Genomic DNA, 21,649 nt, shown 5'->3' with positions numbered 1-21,649 from the left:
TTCTATAAGGAAATAATCATATATTTCCTTAGTTATAGAGCCCTCACTCAGTAATATATCCAATTTCAATTTAATCTGATGCACCATTTTTTCAATCTTTGTATAATTAATCTTCATGTAGAAACTAACATCACATAACATATTGAGCATAGCATGTTCATATTTACTAGCATCCATGATGACAATAGGCCACCCTTGTCAGTGGGCCTAATCGCTATATTTGTGTTTTCCTGCAACTGTACTAAGGCCATCTTTTCACTTCTAGTAAGATTATGTTTCCTAGAACCATTGTTATAGTTAGTGTTTCTAGCATTATGTAATCTGTGCACATCCTGTATACACATTGTTTTGAAAGCATGTATCAAAGGATTCACAGGTGGTACATAAGAACTCTGCTTCTTGAAAACATTCATTTCCCTGTCACTGCTATTAAACATTAACTTAAGGGTTAAATCCCTGCAAAACTTTTTAATATCAAAAATGACTTCAGTAGTGTCTGAATACCTACTTGATATGAAAGAAAGTCCTTTCTGCAAAATGTTCATCTCTTCATTAGAGAGTACATAGCTGGATAAGTTCCAGACTAAGCCTTCTTTTGAAAGAAGGCTTTTTTGATGTTGCCTGCACCAGTCATCTGTCCTTCCAATTTCCTTTTTAGCCAACTTCTGCTCCTTCCCCTGGTTCTGGAATCCAAATCTCTCACTGGTAGTGGAATACAGAATTTCTGTTGGACTAAAGGGTGAATGCCAATGGCACTGTGTTGTATGCCTGCCGGTGCACCACATTCAGCTGACTGATGCACTTGTGCTGTTGTAAAAAACATTTTCGGTCTCGCTCCAGTTCCGTTCCCTTTTTCACTCGTTTGTACTGAATTAGCTTGTACAGCCCCATTCAAAGATGTAGGTTCACTCACAAGAGCCTGCAACAAAGTTGAAACCACTTCTGCTTCTTTCTCGGCTGTTCTCTGCCTCCGAGGTTCCCTCTCACTGGCTGGTAGTTCCTGTGGCTCTTCAAACTGTTCTGTTGACGTGTGCGCATGCTCGAAATTCGAAACATTGTCAGTAAACCTTGGCCAAGAGAAGACATTGCCAAGTAAGAAATCTTTACGGTCTCTTTCCACTTTCTTCATTTTTAATTTACTCAGCTTACGCTCATATGAAGAGACTAAATCCAGAGTTTCTACAAAATAAATATCCAAGATAGCAGTGTCAAATAATGATATCAGCTCACCATATAAAGTTTTAATTGAGGAAGACAGAGACTGTGTCTCCCTTTCAGCTGCTGCAGTTAGCAGTTTCATATAGCTGATGCTGGTGTTCAAATTAACCTTCTGTCACTCCGTCAATAACACAGGATCACAGTTCACATGTGAGGGCATTTTCAGCACAGAAAGCCCCCTTGGAACTATACCTTCCTTAATACAGAGCTCCATATGACATTTTTCATAGAGATTCCTCTTAAGTTTAAAGAGTTCATTCTCTATGGTATGCAATTTATTTTTCAACAAAACAATGTCATCACCACTAGCCTCATTTTCCGTGCTCTCATAAGAGCAGTTAAAAAGTGGATTCTCATTATTTTCAATGACTTTCAGCAGATTCTCCACATTAATGGAATTACTTTGTGAGCAAAATGCATGCTCTTGATCCAAGCCAACAATTTCTATTTCATCAGCCATAGTCCCAGCAGAGGTGGCAGCCAAAATCAGCACAGTAGTAAATATCAAAAAGCAGCTACCACCACAAGCAGGTCTCCAGGTCCAAGAAACCAAAAAAGTCCAGAAGCATCTTCTTCGTCTTTCGGCTTTTCCCGGTTAGGGGTCACCACACCTTTTCTGGTGATGATTGGCAGTGGATTTTTTTTATGGTGTTGAGTTGCCAGCCTGGTGCCCAACCTTCCACAGAAGGCACACACATGCACACACACACACACACACACACACACACACACACACACACACACACACACACACACACACACACACACACACACACACACACACACACACCTAGGGCCAATTTAGAGTGTCCAATCCACCTACAGCATGTCTTTGGGATGTGGGAGGAAACCGGAGCACCCGGAAGAAACTCACGTGACCACAGGGAGGACATGTAGACTCCGCACAGAAGGCACCCCAGCCGAGGATCGAACCGGAGAACCTTTTGCTGTGAGGCGGCAAGTCCAGAAGCATACAACCCAAAAAAGGACCAGCAATATGCTGCAGGTTCCAGTATAAAGATGATTTATTGTAGAACAAATCACAGAATAAAAAAACATAAGCGCTCATTTAATAGGATGTGATTAGTGCTTGTAGAGTATAAAATGAAGGTCAGGATGCATCACAGTTACATCTGATAAAGTGGGGTACACACCTACAAAAGCGCTTATGTTTTTTATTCTGTGGTTTGTTCTACAATAAATAATCTTTATACTGGAATCTGTAGCCTATTCCTGGTCCTTTTTTGGTTTGTATGCTTCTGGACTTTTTTGGCTTCTTGGACCTGGAGACCTGCTTCTGGTGGTAGCTGCTATTTTATATTTAGCTGGGAGAGTTTATCGACAATGTCTTGGTATGATGTTAAATGCCTCTGTGAAGTCTAGATATGCAGTGAGCACTGATTTGCCCTCATCCATTGAATCATTGTGAATCTTAGTGGTGTACAGTGGAATTGCGCAGTACATCTGCATGCTCTACATGCCCTAAAATGCAGTGTGAAGCAGACAGATGTGCAGTGAAATCCTACAGCACACAAAGCACGTCTTCAAGAGTTATACTTGTCCTTTGGTACACTCTGGAGAGGAATATGCCCAGTGGAACCATGAATTACAGTATATGCATTTACAATATTGCACATCTGTTAGGCACAGAAAGGAGCAGGAAAATACACAATGAACTCATTATGTGCACTGACTGCATCTCCAAAATGCACAAGGTGTATTAGGTGTGCTGTAGGGGTGGAAAGTATGCATTAGGCTTGTGTTGTGCTTTGCATGCAACCATAGCTCAGTCATTAAATAATGTAGGCATATAGGCGAGCTGCATTATGCATCGTTATTAACACAACATGAGCTGTACATTGTGGAATAGGAAAAACAGCAATGGAAAAATGTAGGACAGCACTTCCACAATCCAGAAAATGCACACTGTGGTACACTTATTTCAAATGTAAGCATAATGAAATGTAATGTACCATTATAGTACATCATACCTAACCCAGGGCACAGTGTGTTGGACATCAGATCCGAACACCTGATTTTTTTTTTTTTTGTTACTGATAACTTCTCTGTTTATATTTCTTATTTGTCTATGCATGTATCTGTTTATCTTTCTGTCAAATCTTTTGTTGACAGACTAAACTATTTTGTTTTTATGCCAAACATTTGGGTGGCACAGTGGTTAGTGGTGTTGTCTCACAGCAAGAAGTTCTCTGCTTCGATTGTTGACTGGAGTGCCTTCTGTGTGGATTCTGCATGTCCTCCCCGCATTTGCATGGGTTTTCTCTGGGTGCTCCCATATTCCAAAGACCTGTGTCTACAGTGTTTCTTCCTGGGCCTCTGCTGAGAAATGGGTTCTGTTCCTGGACTTTCCTGGTAAACAGATGTTAAATAAAACATTTGTTTTTTTGACTGTGTATCAAAGGGATGTGCTTCATGCTTAGGTAAGTTTGTGTGTGTGTGTGTGTGTGTGTGTGTGTGTGTGTGTGTGTGTGTGTGTGTGTGTGTGTGTGTGTGTGTGTGTGTGTATGTGTGTGTTAGTGCAGAAACTTTTAGATATATTGAAAGGTTCAGCATTTCAGCATTAGGGGTAGGTGTGAGTATGTGAGTTATTGTGGGTTAGGGTTAGAGTAAAGGTTAAGTAAGGGGACAGTTTCAGTGTTGTGCACATTTGTAAGGCTTTGGAGCCTTGCTGGAGTGTCTGATTTAGTGGTTCTGTTAGGGAAAGGGTTTTCCATAGAGTAATGTGTAGGGCTGGAGATGGGGCAGGGATAAGGGTGGGGAAAGCATACCCAGTGAGTCAAAACAAACTTGCTGAGTCCAAATCCACTGAAAATGCTAAAAACATGCCCTCTTGTAAAGGGAACCCAGTCAGGGAAAAGAAACTTGTTGAGTCTCAGTCCACTGACAATATGGAAAAAATGTTTTTGAAGTGGGGGTAAACCTACTGTATCCCTCCATATACCTGCATCTTAAATATACTAACTTTGAGACTGTACAGAAATTAAAGTAAACTAAATGATAAAAAGTGTTTGCAGGCTAGAATTAAAGTAAGGGTCATGGAAGGAGATAAATTTAGGGTTAGGGAAGGGGGTAGCTTTAAGGTTATGTGACTTTGTGAGTATTGTACTGAAATAGGTCCTTTTTGATCAGTGCTCTACCCACAGTTATCAAACTGAATAAATAAATAAACTTGTTAGTGAAAGGGTATTTAATGACTTAATGTGTAGGGATGGAATTAGGGGGCAGGGTTAGGGTTACCTTTAGGGTTAAGGTTAGGGTTAGGCTTAACATTAGCACACTTACTCTAACCATACCTCAGCCCCAAATCCCAAACCTACAGTTTAGGTCTCTAAACACCCTTTCTGAAAGAGTACTTCTATACAAAATGTGTCTGTAAATTAGTGCTCTGTTTTTTAATATATATATATTTTTATTTTTTTACCTTTTACATGAGGGTTTGTTGAACTGCTGTAGCATTCTGATATGTATGTATGTATATATATATATATATATATATATATATATATAAATATATATATATATATAAAGTTTGACAATTGCTTGAAACTTTCATTGATTGAGAGGCAAATGACTGAGCACTATTTATCAATCAACAGCCAATTGAAAAACTCACAACAAAGCAAATAATGGCATTCCAAGATGGTGGCCGCCTGGTGAACTGCATCTACACTGAGCTCCCTACCTCAGTTACTCATATCTTAGTTTTTTATATCTCTCGGAGCTTCGGGCCGCTCTACGGAACAAAGGAATTGACTCTAGTATCATAAAGACGAACCATCCAGTACATACAGCTTTTAAAAGAAGCTAAAATCATCTCTATATTCTGTATCAGCTCTCTAAGTCTTGTACTTACTGTGATCTAGAAGGCCTCAATCTGCTGCAGCACTCTGAAGACCACATGGCCAGACAGCAAAAACCTTCAAATGATCCTATATCAATGGAGACACAGACAACAAAAGCTAAGTCTTCGATAATCTTCTCACCAGAAAAAGAGAACCTCTCAAAAAGGCAAAAAACCAATAAACAACAACTGGATCTTAACAAAAACACTACTAACATCACTGAGGATACTGGCTTCCACATGGTTGAATTAAAACAGGCCCTACAACCCATACATGCAGCCATCCAGAATTTTGAACAACTCTCAACCATTGGAAAATCTGTCACTCAGATTGCTGAAAGAGTGGGCACTCTTGAACAAAAAATACAGTCAAATGAGTTTCAAATCCAAACTCTTACTGATGATCTTTCTGCTAACTCAACAGTTATAACAGAACTTCAAATGAAAATAACAGATCTAGAGGCAAGAAGTCGGAGAAACAATATCCTAATTAGAGGTATTCCTGAGATCTACGACAACCAAAGCTTAATCACTACTGCAAAGCAAATCTTTGAGTCTCTACTACAAAAAGATGGTGAGATACCTGAAATCACCATTGAAAGAGCTCACAGAGCACTCCGGAGAAGGCAAGACACCACAGACCCCCGTCAAGTGTATGTTAAACTACTCAATTTCCAAGTAACACAAAAAATACTAAATGCAGCAAAAAAACATAAATCCTTAATTTGGAACAAACACAAAATTACATTCTTGCAAGACTTACCAGCAACTATTAAGGAAAACAGACAAAAACTGGCTCCGTTCTGTGCAGATTTAATCAAAAGAAACATACGCTTCCAAATGCGTTACCCTAACAACCTAATATTTCATAACAATGAAGTGAGATACTCAGTCAATACTCACATCGAAGCAAAAACAGCCTTTATTAAGGCTTTCAACAAAGATCCCACTTCCTGAATCCACAATTTTGCTAGCGACTCTTTCTCCCAGCTAGATAACGGATCAGAACTTTGTTTTTTATGGACCCATTAAAAAACCCGATTAATCTACAAATATTAATCCGACTGAATAAATATTCCTTTACGTACCTGTGAAAAACCTTTAATGGACTTCTTAAATGCCAGCGTTTAACACGTGGAGCTAGGCACAGTTTCTCCTGTCAGATGTTTTCATATGGGTCCCACTTAGCTGTAACACCTGGATACTCCTGCAACATCCAAGCGACACTAGGATTAGCTCACAGACTGCGTCGCCTAAGGAGATATACAACTCCTGGTCCAACATGGCTGAATGTTCTCCTGTAAAAAACACACTGACAACCTCTCAAATAACTGAGTCTTCAAGTACCAGTTTGAATCAGTAAATAGCTAGCAAGGCGTAATGTCAGGCGCTGTGGGTATCTGTTGATCTCCGCTTCATAATGCTTAAGTATCCGTGCGTTCTTTGGAAATGATGTCTACTTCTCGAAGTCTAGCAAAGCCCTGTCAAGCATCTACAGCCATACTTCCTAAAGCTCACTCGCATGGATAAACCAGACTCCCGATGCTGTCGCTAGCTGCCTGTTGCTTCTCACATGGCGTACGGAGCTTCTGATAAATTTTTATCCTTGCACCGCGCATCCTGCCTAGCACAAACTTCGAACCTTTTTCCCTGACAAGCAAGTACGTTTTACATGCAACTCATATGAAGGTTGCAATTCTCTGGTTATTTATCAGTGCTATGTCTACTAAAAACACTGCTGGTCACGCAGTAGAATGCGTATAATACAACATCATGTTCATGCTGTTATAAAAGTGAAGCATTGCTAGGTGGGGGTATAGGATGTCAATGAATCTACTCTATAGCAAATTAATGTCAGTACAGTTTCTACATTACACATGACATAACAGTTAACATGATTATCAGGACCTGGTTTCTTAATTTAGTGCCAGCAACAATACCACTGTTTTTAGTAACTTAAATATGCATGGGACTGCTGTATGCATAGTCTGCCTAATGTAGGGGATTGTTCCCCACACCAGGGATGCTTTCCCTGAGTGAGCAATACTTGTTTACTATGCACAAGCATCACTGTTCAAGCCTCATTTCTATCGCCCTCCAGCACCACTAGACATATCCTTAGTCTCTTCTTGACCTCTGCTACTGTTTTATTCTTTAGTATGGTTGTGGGGCTAATAACAGCTCTATTTGTAAGGTAACCACTAGATTATAACATATGGCATACAGTATAGTCTATGGTTGCAAACGGACCCCAGATCGGGATCTATGTTAAGGTGTTGAACCCAAGGAGTCTAAAATTAAGTTTTCTAAGTGTGAAAGGTTCTGTGGCTGAGACAAGCGACTCTATCTAATCTAACCAACTAGATTCTCAGGCCACGTACCCTGATAGCAGAATAGATGATCGTTTACTTAGCTAATTATTATACTTAGTTGAATTAATCGATTCTCCTTCTTCTCTCTCCATATATGTGGGGGATGATATAATACTATCATAACAAGCTGGTGGTGTAAGAGTAATAGGCACAAACATATGTTCCAGACAAATGTTTTTGGTTTGCATTACTTGAGTGTGTTAAACTCTATTACTGTTGAGCCAAAAGGTGTTTGTAGCAAGCTGTGAGTCATTAACTCACCTCTATCATCATCAAAACTTTTTTGTTTAAATACATATAGTTCTTCAGGTACTCAGAATATTTGTTAAACGGTGTACCTCCGAGGGTGTACTTCCCTGTAAAAGGCATGTTGTCATATTTTTCCTATACACTACCCTACCCTATCACAGACCATGCAAGATATACAAACTGCATATTACATAATGTACAGCCTTGGAAGCTCAGTGGGTGGCGTTGTAAGTAATCTAGGTAGGTTATGTTTTGGAAAAGTTATATTTTGTACATATGTATAGTAAAGGTTAGGTTTGTGTTTGTGTGTTTATATACTTCTTCATATAAGGAGTATGGGTGGATAGGCACTGGGGTTAGTTTGAAGAAGCTGTGGGCTACCCCTTACCGCAATGATAACTTCTTAGTAAAAACAGTGTTAAAGACATATCAAGCTCTCTTCCCTCTGGTATACCCAATAATAACTCTCCCTAAACAAACCCTACTATGTGTAGGTATAACAATAACCTCCCATTCATATCACCTTTCAATAATACCAACTGAATTAAGGAATTCAGTAGCTGGCAAGTAGACTGCTGGAATGTTAAAGGCCTTCAGAATGCTGAGAAAAAAAATCTAATACTACATCTTTTTTTTAAATCTCAGGCTACTATCTGTTTCTTACAGGAGACGCATCTACCCAAAGAATGCTGGGAAAAAACTTCTAACAAAAAATGGATTAGGACTATAATAGCGGGGGGTGATAGTTCAAACTCTAAGGGAGTCGCAATTTTAATCAAGAAACAATTCCAGGGCACCATCATAGAAGGCAAGTCTGATAAATTTGGCAGGTGGTGTTATTTTACATCCATAGTGCCGAATTCGTCAAACCCGTTTTATTTCTGAACGATATGGTCCCTGCACTCAACAACACATCTTCTTCATGGAAATCTATAATATCCTTAGCGCATTCTCAAATCACCTTTTTATTATAGGAGGAGACTGGAATGCAGTCATAAATCCCAGTTTGGACCGTACCAGCAATTCCCCCTCATATAACTCTCAAGCTTCTACTGCTCTGGAAGAACTAATGTCTGACTATAATCTCATGGATACAATTGTCTTTGGTACGGATCCATCAAAAGCAGTATGTACACCTTCTACTCTCAATGCCACAAATCATGGTCACGTTTAGATTTTTTCTTAATCTCTAAATCCTTCTCTAATTTCAAGATCACACTAAGGTGTGAACCTAGGCTATTATCTGACCATGCAAAAATTTCCCTTATGATTGTCTTCGCATCCGATCCCTCCCCCCCGCGAATTGGTCCTTTAACAATAACCTACTAAAACATAAAGAGGTTGTACAGAGAATCAATAAGACATTGTCTGAACTATACGCAGGATTTAGTAATTCCCAAATAGCGCTTGACATACAATGGGCGGCCTGCAAGGCCGAATTAAGAGGGTATCTGATTAGTAAAGCTACATTTTTTAATAAACTTAATAAAAGGAAAGAATCTGATCTTGCTTTAAGGCTAGCGTCCTTGGAAAGAGAATTCAAAACACACCCCGACCCCAAACTAGAAGAATCGATCAATGCTGCACATAAAGAACTATGCGAGCTACACTTATATAACTATTCGATACAGGATCAAAAACAAATTGCAACCTACTCTGAGTGGGCACAAATCCCATCTAGAACCCTGTCTAGAATACTCAAAAACAATAGCTGTGCTCCGACAATCTCCATCTTGCAACATAAAGGGGTAACTTACAAAACAGACTGCGAGATTATTAAACTTTTTCACGACATATATACTGACATATATAGCAACAACAAACACAACACCTCCAATCTGCAGATGGTTACATTTCTTAATTCCATCATCTTCCCATCTCTTAATCAGGATCAAATATCCACCCTATCAGCTCCATTTACTATCCGTGAGATTCAAACCACCATTAATAAACTCAAATTAGGCAAATCCCCTGGCCCGGATGGCTTTACTACTAATTTTTTCAAGACCTTTAACTCAAAAATTGCTCCTATCCTCCTAGAAGTTTTTAACTTTATTGTAAAACATGGAATTACAGACATACACTGGAATAACTCAAAAACAATCCTGCTACTTAAAACAATAAAGAAAAAACAGACCCACATAATTACAGACCTATCTCGCTTATAAATGTTGATATCAAAATCTTCTCTGCCATCTTAGCCAACAGACTTAAACAGGTATTACCACACTTACTATCACCTGACCAAGCTGGGTTTATGTCCAATAGACATACATGGGACAATACACTAACACTAGACTCTCTTATCCAGTTTACCAAAAAAGAAAAAAACCCATTATATGCCTTAACCCTAGACGCATCAAAAGCATTTGACAGGGTAAACTGGGACTTTCTCTTCTCCACGCTATCGCATTTTAACATACCCACAACCTTCCTAGATATGATCAGAACTCTTTATTCAGACTCAAGCACATATCTTTATATAAATAAAAAAAGATCTAAGCCCATCCAGATTACTAATGGCACTAGACAAGGTTGTCCACTTTCTCCCTTCCTCTTCAATCTATTTATTGAACCCTTTTTCCTTTATCTCACTCAAAATACACATCACACTATTCCTAAAATTCTCAACACACAAGTAGCATTATCGGCCTTTGCTGACGACTTAAACCTCTACTTCCATTACCCGAACACGGACCTGCCAAAAATATTAAAAGCAATCACTTCCTTCTCTAAGGCCTCTGGATACCAAGTCAATGATAAAAAATCACATATTCTCCCAATAAATCCTGAGGCGCATAAACCTTTCTTCTTCCCCGAATCGTCCTTCCATATCTCATACAGTCTCAAATACCTTGGCGTCAACTTTGAACACAATCAAGCCTCTATGCTTCAAAATAACCTGCTAAAATCATGGTCTACCATATGTCAAGACCTACAAAGATGGAAACTAGTGAAATTATCATTCCTTTCAAAAGTAGCTATTGTGAAAATGAATATCCTTCCCAGACTCCTCTATCAATTTAGTGCAACAAATATAAATATTTCAAACAACTTCTTCTCACAGATTGAAAAAACAATAATCAAATTTCTCTGGTTTCCTAAGAATGTTAGGATCTCTTTTTCCAAGTTAAGTCTTCCCAAGGAGAAAGGTGGGGTGGGCCTTCCAAACCTTCATCTCTACTATCTGATTATTAGCTCTAATAAACTATGGTCCATTGCATACATGAATAACAAAGACCAAACTTACTACCCAGCGTGGCTAAAGATATGGTACGGACATATTCTATCTAACAAAATTAATCCTAAGGCCACTCCCTTTTTATCACCTACTTCCTTGAATAGCCTAAAGCTATCCTCTCTACTGAAACATCAAATAAAACTTTTCCAAAAACTGATTAAGGACATCAATCTTCAACTTATTTTACCCCTTTTTCAACCAATACACCTCAACCCAAATCTTAAAATCAACAACAAGATGATAGATCTTGCTGATTTCCCTCTCATCAAAGACCTTAAAGTATGGGATATTCTTAAACATAAATCTCTGTCACTTGCCGAATTACGATTAGCCCTCAAGGTTAATAACAAGTATTCAGTTATCCTACGTCAACTCAGGGAACTTATTTCTTCACAAACCAATAATACAGTCCCTGATATACAGCTAATGGACAAACTAAACCTAATTATTAATACAATTTCTAGTAATAATAAAACAATTTCTTCGTCATACAAATTACTACATCCATTACTACACAAAGGAAACTGTCTTTTTTCCAAATACTGGGACAATCAAAACCCCCCTATTACAGAGGATCAAAAATTACTAGCCATAAAAACTAGCATTGAATTATCCCCCTTCAAGAAATTCTTATACACTCAACTGATGTTGAATAACAACGCCTACCTTACCCCTGCAAGAATTAACAAATTTAACTCTAATAGATCTCCGTTATGTACATGCTGTTCAGGCACGAGAGCTGACCTTTTACATATTATGTGGCATTGCAATAACTCCCATAAACTTTGGTGTTCTCTCAAAGTGCGTCTTAAAAAAATGGGTTACTATAGCTCCACCCTTTCATGGGAAACGGCTATTCTAAATATCCCCCCTCATGGCCTGCCTAAGTTTCATATTCATATCCTAACAACGCTTTGCTTTCTCATAAAACTCTACATCACCCACAACTGGTTGGATCGCACCAAATTATGTTGGCGGGGATTTAAAAATATGGCCATTAAATATATCTCGGCCCAGAAATTCATCATAAATGGACCTATGAAGAGAGCCTACTTCAGTAAACTTTGGAAAAGCCTGTTTGAAGTAATTCTATGTGACTAAGCTATGGCTAACATACACATATCCCTTTATCCATGTTCTTTTTTCTCTCCCTACACTCTGCACCCCCTGTGCTGAGGGTTTCTCCCTTCTAAGACAAGCCATAAGTAGGGCTGTTATTTCCCAATTGTACAAGTAATGGCACTGTTGCTTCCACCCTTGTTCAGTATTGGTAGCTTTGTAAATATTGTTTAGTTTGGTTTGGGCTTTTAGTTTGTGTACTATGCATACTGCAAGATATTGTACTTTTTCTATGTTCTTTTTAAACATGTCCTTTGTACTAATGTTGTTACAAACCACTATCTGTGTAACATTTGTGCATTTCCCATGCGTCTACCTTCATAAGTATGCATGGTTTATTACAAAAATAAAAACTATTTTTGAAAAAAAAAAAGAATAAATTGATGGGTAGGGAGCATCTAGCCTCAGGAATGAAGAAACTGGATATTGAATAAGTTGTTTTTAGTTGTCCAAGGACTTTGTTAACTTGGGTCTCTGTGTGAAGCGTACATGAAAGATAATGATGTAGCACTATCTCTAAGTATCCTTGTGAGGTACTTGAATGCAAAGTGTTAAGAGAGGGATCAGTCATGACAGGGATGGAGGCATGTTTGATCGTTTGTGCTGTTCAAAGAAACATGACAAATGTCTTGCTGTTATTTGCAATAAATGTGTTATTATCTAAAAACAACAAAGCAAATAATATTTTTTGCAGGGGGATGAGCCCACACCCTCTGCTAATTATATATGCCAACTCTGAGATTGCATTACAATGGGAAAAGAGCAAATTTCCCTTTCCTCACTGCACCTCGATCTCGCACAGTACAACTGCTGGCACATTTGATCAGATGATTTTCAAATAGGTGTGCTGCCATTCGGCAACTTGTTGGCAGCCCACACACACACACACACACACACACACACACGCACACACACACACACACACACACACACACACACACAAATATATATATATATATAAATATATATATAATGTATAAGAGAGAGAGAGAGAGAGAGAGAGGGAGAATAGAGACACGTGCACACACACACACACACACACACACACACACACACACACACACACACACACACACACACACACACACAGGTGTGTGGAAATATGTATATAATGCCTTTTTATCTGTGATGCCACAATCTTTGACTCATTTATCTAGGTCTTTGGCATCTAGTTGCTGAGATTAATGTAATTTGTCTTACAACTATTTACATTTTGGCATGGACATCTTTGAATCACACTAATAATGTCACTCATGAAATGTGTATGTTCATTAGCATACCTACAGTGGAATGTCTGCTCTATCATTGTACACTAACATATCATTTCAAGTGTTGTACTGTGCATTTGTCCTCAAACTGTGCATAGTCTTTCCTGATTGCATTTGACCACAAACTAATCTTATACATTGCAGAGTGTAGCTCCACACCTTGAATGGTTATAATAATGAATATACATGAAGATATTTGCAGTTATTTCCATGAACTATATCACTGTAAAACAATTTGATTACTGGAGCCACACAGCAGTGCAGTAGTTAACATTTCTGATTCGCAGTGCTTGGCTCTCCACTTCAGGTTTTTGAATAAGATATTTTCCGTTTGGAGTGTGCACATCCTCCCTGTGTCTCTGTGGGTTTTCACCTGGTGCTCCAGTTTCCTCCCGCATCATAGATGTGCAGCATGTTAATTGGCATTTCTTCAGATTACACTCAAATGTGTATGCTGCATGGAAGTGAGAGGATGTGTGCATTCTGGTATGGAATGGAGCTCTTTTTAGGATTGGATTCTCTACCTTCTGCCCAGTGAGTGCCAAGATGGGCTACATCTCCCCCATGACCCTAAACTGGATTAAATGGGTAATCACAGAATGAAAGAAAAATGTTTAACAAACTATGAATACATATTTTTTATGAATAAATCTGTGTCCCTGCAAAAATCATATCAGGTTTGTGGATCTGTAAAGATCATGGTACAGTAAGGCTTTATTGTCACATATCAGAGACAGCAAAGACTGCTTTAAGTCTGGAGTTATTTAGACGTTAAGATTAAGGTTGAGCTGTAATGTGCCTTCCTAATTATTCATCAGCTGCCTTATGGATTATTGGAAGAACATTGGACAGGTGACAATGCAAAGCGTCGCTTTCTGTTTTTGCTGCTGCACGTGGTATAATGCATGTTATGTGAAGGCATTGTCCTTCATCTTCATCTTCTTCTTCACCATATGAAAGTGAATAGCTTTACAGAAATATGAAACAGTGCTGGATGTAATAGGGTTGATAGAACTCCTTGGACCACAGTAAATGACTGGATTGTTTTCCAAACAGATGAATTTATCCTCATAAGAGAAAAAAAATAAATAAGAGATAATTGTGTTGACAAGCAACCATTAACTTCTGTTTTATTCTTCTGCCACAGAGAATCTGAAGAATTGTTAATAGATAAGCCAGAGGGCTGCTTTCTTGTACGATTAAGTGGGAGCAGGATTGGGTTTGCACTTTCTTACAGGTAAGATATTTTTGTGAGCATGTTTTTATTTAAAACAAAACACAAATACTCCAGTAATGTAAACCAGTGAATATGGAAAGCACACTCCCTTTAATGTATGCAGTAGTGCAAAGTTCTGTATATGTGATGGAGAGAAAGAGAGAGAAAAAAATGACTCATGTTCCAGTGTTTAACAGACATTTAAAGCTAAAGATAATAATCTGACTTACTGTTATTTAGTTTCTGCTTTATTAGTTTTGCAACCAGGAAATGGTTTAAGCAAAGTGTAACAGCATGTGCTTAAGTATCCCTCTCTCAAAAAAAAAAAAACTGCATGCTGGCATGAAGAAGGGGAGTTCTATTAGAATATAATGCTGCCAAGCAATTTTTTCCGTGTTTTATGACCCTCCCATAACATGTATGTCATGCAGCTTACAGCAGGTGGTAATAAAAACATTTGGGCAAGTCAAATCCAGCAGTTACACACTTATTATAGGCAAATTATGTGTGGATTGCAGGAAACCTTGTGCTTAGCAAAAGGAGAATTTGAGGCTGAATGCATGAAATGACTCTCATCATTTTAATAAAATACTGGTAATTAAGTTCAAAGTGCATGTTTCAGTATAAGCTTCTTTTCCTTTAGTACAGTGGATATCCAAATCATGTGAGTTAGTTAGGAGAAATACACAAATTGCAAATGTGACATTTTGGGTACACTACAATTCCCACCTGGAGTGACTGTTGTGTACACAGTGCATTGTGTTGTTGTGCCTGCTGTATCCAGCTACAATTACTTGTAGACTTGTAATGTGCCCACTTTGCTTTTAATGATCATAATCTTGTAGTCTGCTATACTTGGAGCTCCTCTGCAGCTCCTGTAGCCAATCTGATGTCACCTCTTCATCAAGTTGTTGAGGTAATAGCTCAATCACTCATTCAGTAGGAGAGGCCATGTTCCAACTAGGTGTAATATTCCAAACCTATTAATGAAACATTCTAGACGTCTCAATTAGGATCCCTATCTACAAATAACTGTCAGTGGTTCAGCTATAGACTTGCAACTCAGCTACAGGCATCACTGAGCTGCAGTGTCCAGTTTCTGAATGCAGCGCTATATATCAATGAGATAATTGCAATGTCCTTATTAAAGGTTTTCTTACCATTGTGCAAGATGCAAGTGGATAAGAATGAAATTTATCAATCCTATGTGGATGAATTGCAACTAGCCAAGAGCTGCTCCTAATAAAAATCATTGCCAGCAGTGTTTTAAGTACAGCACTGGTATTTATACAGTGTTTTTACAATTCTTTTCTCCAGTGTTGTGTGACTGCGCTATTACTTTGCTTGACATCATCCCATTCAACTGATTCATGTCAGCTTAATGGATGTCTGTGTAGCTGTTGTCAGCCATGTAACTAGAAATGTTTCCCTCTGTTGCAGAGGCAAAGCCTTTAAAATGTATGGCCCAGATTTATGAAACTCATTATCTGTTTATATATGATTAATTTAATGTATACATTTTTAACTGTCAGTGAACTGGCTCTTCTTGGACCTTTTTCAGTAACGAACTAGATCACAAGGGCAAAAGTAAATACAATATACAGACAAACAATTTGGTATGGCCAGGTAACCATGATTTGATATTACCCTACAATATATTCTTGCACTCATATTTTTGTTCTATGTAGGTCATGAGTGAAGAAAGGCAAGTTTAGTCCAGTCCAGTTACATGTTTCATGAATAAAAATAGTCCATGGGGAGACGAATGAATGTTCATAAGTAGCACGGGTGACCCAGGTTCTAGAATGGGACTGGAAGATTAATGAGCCAGCTATGGTGTTTAAGGATGATTGTCCTTTCCAACTGGACAGGCACAGAGGAGCCCTTTGGCTCATATCCAAACACTGACAGTGGTAAGGTGTAAATAAGAGCAACAGAAACAATAAAGAAAAGTACAGCAGCTCAGACATGCTTGATATATCCTACCTTATGTGGCATTTGCATTGCATACTCCTCGAGGATATACAGGGAAAATGTCAATTTCTTACCTATCCTGTGCCTGTGACATAGAGAGATAAATCACTGGCTATGGCCCAAGTGACCTGAGTTTGAATTGCAGCTTGTGCTGTTGATAGCTGTAGGCCAGGAGGATAGGCATGTGTGGGGGGGGGGGGTGCATGATTGGGACATATGCCCAAGGGTTGATTTCCCTGGTGGGGACCTTTGAAATAACCACAAGGAGCTCCCAGTTGGTGAACTGGGCAGTTCTACTGAAGTTAGCCTGTTGTAGAGGTGGTGTAGCTCTGACGCCTCTTGCATGTCCCACACCTGGGAAATCAATGGTCATGTACAACAGGATGGGGAGGGCAGAAAAACTCAAACCACTCCTGATGGCTTCTTAAACGAAAGCCCCTCTCACCTTTTATGATGAGGAATGGATGCGTAATTGATCAAGAGGGGGATGATGATCATCAACCAATGGGTTGGAAAATATGAAAAAAAAGAGAGAGTAACAGAGAAGGACAACTAACAGTTGTTGTTGTTGTTTGTCTTTCGGCTTTTCCCGGTTAGGTGTTGCCACACTGAAACTCCGATCCGCTAATGATTGGCAGTAGATTTTTTATGAACGCCGAGGTGCCAGCTCGACATTCAACCTTCAACGAAGGCATGCCCATTTACGCATGTGGCCATCAAAAATGGGAAAAAAGGGGTTGAGGATGGATGTTTTAAAAAACAAGTAGACAAGCACAATAAATTAAACAAAAGTAACATGAAATCATTAGTTACAACAGTAAAAGCTGGGTGTTAAAACCAGAATGGCAAGCATAAGAAAATAAAACTTCAAAGTTATTAGAAAGTAATCAGATGGACATAAAAACAATTAAATTAAAAGGTGGTAACTAAGCTTAATTCAAACACATATGTATTTATTTCCTGCATGAAGTTGAATAAAGTTGGTGGGTCCCTCAGTAAGCCCATTAGTAAATTCCATATATGAGGACCTTGATAGCTGAAGGCTGTATAACTGTAGGACTCCAGATTGTAAAATGGTGCCACTCTGAGTCCATGAGAAGCAGACTGCAGGGATCTTGTTGGGCTGTACTAGGACAGCAAGTCTCAAAGATACCCAGATCATGTAGGGCTAGGAACTTATAAATTATCCACTGTTTGATGGGTAACTAGTACAGATTGTGAAAGATCAGTGTAATGTGAAGGATCATAGAGACCCTATCAAGGAACGGAGCTGTACTTTTGCATTAGTTGTAAGCAGGAAAGTTCCGAGTCTGGTAGGTCTATGAACAAGGCATTGCAATAGTTAAGATGGGAGGAAACAAGTCCATGAACTGCAGTGGGGAGGTCATTAGCTAGAACAAAGTGCCTGATGAGTAATTTTCCATAGATAGAATCATGATGGATTCACAACAGCTGAATTCTGGTAGTTTAACATTAGTCTGTTGTCAATAAATAGCCCAAGATAATGTCCTTCTGACACATAATACAGCTTGTCACCACAGCACAAAATATCCGGGTACAAGACAGGGAAAGAGATTCTTTAAGAAATGCATATATAACCTTGGCAACAGTCTTGAAAGAATTGAGCTTAAGCTAGTTACTGGCTGTCCAGTCTTAGATGCAGTTCTAGTCCCAAGACACGTGATTAAGAGCAGACACAGAATCCTGGGGAAACAACAGATAGATCTCTATGTCATCAGCATTTCATAGCTCTCAAATGAATAATGTCTTCCATGGTAATAGATGACTGGAGAAAAGTAAAGGACCAAGAATAGAGTCTTGTGGAATGCCACAGTACAGAGTGAGAGAAAGTAGAATTAACCCCTAATGCTATCCTATGGGTGCATCTAGAGAGGAAGCAAGTAAACCACTGAAGGAGGAACCCAAAGGTATTACAGTAATTCTCCAAATGGTCTAGAAAATGGAATGATCCAACATATCTAAAGCCAAAGAGAGATCAAGAAGGACCAAAGTGGAACAGTGATATTAATCTCTTGCTACTACTAGGTTATTAAAGGCTCTGTGCTGTGCCCAGAACTAAATATGGACTAGAAAGGGTCACTGATGCCAGGTAGAATACCTTCTCAGGTACATTATCAATAAAAAAAAACTCTGAGGTGAGATGATAGTTATCTATGTTGTTGGGACCTAAGCCAAGGTTTTTGAGATTGGGAAACTAAGGCCTCCTTTAATTGTAGTGGAAAAGCTCCCTTGACAAATGAGGTTGTAACAGTCTGTTAGAAAAGATAACTAATGACATCTAAGGGTAAACCAGCAAACTTAGACATGGATCCAAAGGACAACTAGTCTTATGCATAGTACAATTTATAGTGATGAAGTCATCAAAATGCATCCAACTGCAGATGACACGTCAGTGCCTAGAGTAACAATGTGAGGCAACAATGATCTGATGAAGGCAATGCTGGTAGCAACATACCATGCCACTAACTTATATTCATCTGATGATAAGGTAGTTTGAGTGGCTGTGCAGTCTGGACTACAGAGATGCCCAACAGCACAAAACTATGCAGCCGTGTGGTTTGATGTGGCAGAAATCACACACAATTGATACATATTTTTTTCTGATTGATCTGTGGTTGGTATTCAAGACAGATGAAAGTCCAGTGCAGTGCAAGCTTGTTCTCAAGCGTACTAGAGAATCACCAGCTCTGCTCTAGTCTCTATCCCGTTTTTCTGAGCTTCTTGAGTGAATGGTTAAACCATGGCGGGACTAGATGAACCAGATGTACATACACTGGGGCCACCTTATTGAGGGCTGATAAAAAAAGCATCGGTCTGTACACAAGAGTACTTTACTGTTTTAGTAACATGGCTGTACCTTCCCAGGAATCTCTCTAAAGATTCCTCATTATTTGGAAGATCTTATTTCTAGACAGTTCTATACACTCCTCTTATTTTAACATAGAATTTATCTGGAGTGAAAGTTTGATATATCACTCTTCCAGTTAAAGATCATTAACTATCCCATTCCCCTAAAACACCTATAAATTGTTTCTCATATGCTCATTACTGTTTCTACCAATGCACATCTTTATTTATATTCTACTCCAGTAATCAGGTTGCCTTATTGTTAATCATTATGTCCCTTCAGCCATTAATGTGGTACTCTCTAGCCTTTCTCACAAAAAAATAAAAACTATAAATCAGCAAATATACAACCATGCTTATTAAATCGCCTTATGACAACTAAGTGCTGAAAAAAATCCTCTTAATGTATCAATTTGTTTCATACTTTTTATATATCTCCACCTACGTATTGTCATTGCCCACCATTATATAAACCAGTACCCAAATCCCATGTCTTTCCATTCTTCGTCTAACCATTTAAATTTACTGTAGAAATACTGTCTCCTTTACTATCCAGGTCTCATGGGCAACATAGCATCCACATCATGCTTTTCATGGCAGCCTACTTGTACGTTTTGTATTACCACACGTGTCTAGTCTGTTTCATGCCCAACCCATCACCTTGTCTACCTGTCTGCATAATCAGTAGGGGATAAGGAGGCTTATTAACATCTCTTTTATCAAAAAATGCGTTAAACATTCCATTATGGACATTATGGTTAGTACATAAAGCACAATAAGCAAGACCGGTATACGTTTCTTACATCTAACATTGTCCCCACTTCACATATAGTCACCATTAGCCACTATACACACCAGGACTAGGAGCTTCTGCAGTGAAGGTGATCATGTGTCCCATTTAAACATATGCATATTCCTAGCCATATCCTCTGAATATTTAATAAATAATCTTCCCATCTCTTCCCTTTAAAGATATTGATAGCCATCTTTTATCCCTCATGTTTGAACACAGCTGAGGCAATTCACCATACTTTTCTTTTGATAAGATCAATTATTGTTTTCTGTTTAGTTTACCGCTGCTTGCATGAATATATTAATGCAAACTCAGCAATACTAAGCAGTCTTATCATTCCATATAATCCTAATTAACAACTTTACTTTTACATCACATTTAAGGTCACTTTCAACAGATTGCCCTAAATTTCCCTAGCATCAAAATATTCAGTTGTACCCATCCATGGAATTAATGGTTCATATATTTTCCAAACACAAACACTCATAGGGTAAATTGTCCTTATCTAATAGCATGCACAGTTATTTGCTTGATACTAGACAAATTATGAGTAAAGGGACCATTAAAATGCCAGATGATCGAAGGTTAATTGTGTCTTGCAATATATAAATTAGTCCAGAAAACATCTCTTTTTTTATATTCCAGTTTACGTGCACCTCTTCATTTTATTTGGATATACATGAAAGACCTGTTTGATAAACTGTGCTTAATTTTTTCTGTATTAAAACCCATTAATAGTAGCAGAAGTTATACTTTATCCTTTCATTGTTTGTATTGTTTCCACAAATCACAGCCAATGTTTCACAGTCACCTCAGAATAACCATGCTCAACATATGCAGCTCCTCCAGTCACTGATAATTTTCTACCTGGCATCTACATCTGCCTGAGCTCCAACTCTTTTTATTGTACTAAAATCTCTGTCACTGTTGTCTTCCTATATTTCACTTCCTACTCATTTTTCAGCAAATGCTTCATTGTCCCCTTACTTAGCCATTACCCAAAACCTAACCCATAAACAATCGCACATATACTAAACGTGTGCCTGTACTTTACCAACCATAACACACACACACACACACACACACACACACACACACACACACACACACACACACACACACACACACACACACACACACACACACACACACACACACACACACACACACACACACACACACATGTATGCACACACACACACACACACACACACACACACACACACACACACACACACACACACACACACACACACACACACACACACACACACACGCGCACACACACATGCACACACACACACACACACACACACACACACACACACACACACACACACACACACACACACACACACACACACACACACACACACACACACACACACACACACACACACCCTTCCAGCAATACTTCACATCCACTTAGCTTTGTTGACAAACACACACTCACACACACACACATACGT

General features: G+C 38.7%; 1 protein-coding gene across 1 annotated transcript in view; it reads left to right on the top strand.

Moving 5' to 3' along the window:
* The window catches only part of SH2D2A (SH2 domain containing 2A), a 714,173-nt gene that overhangs the window by 574,004 nt on the left and 118,520 nt on the right, over nucleotides 1-21,649 (top strand). Inside the window, exon 5 of the mRNA XM_044079800.1 lies at nucleotides 14,477-14,566. Within this exon, the coding sequence (XP_043935735.1) occupies nucleotides 14,477-14,566 (90 nt within the window). The remainder of the gene's footprint in view (nucleotides 1-14,476; nucleotides 14,567-21,649) is intronic.

The sequence above is a fragment of the Protopterus annectens genome, chromosome 8.part0 (genome assembly GCF_019279795.1).
Source record: "Protopterus annectens isolate FY-2018-M chromosome 8.part0, PAN1.0, whole genome shotgun sequence".
NCBI classification, from domain to species: Eukaryota; Metazoa; Chordata; order Ceratodontiformes; family Protopteridae; genus Protopterus; species Protopterus annectens.
This window is presented reverse-complemented; position numbering and strand designations above follow the sequence as displayed.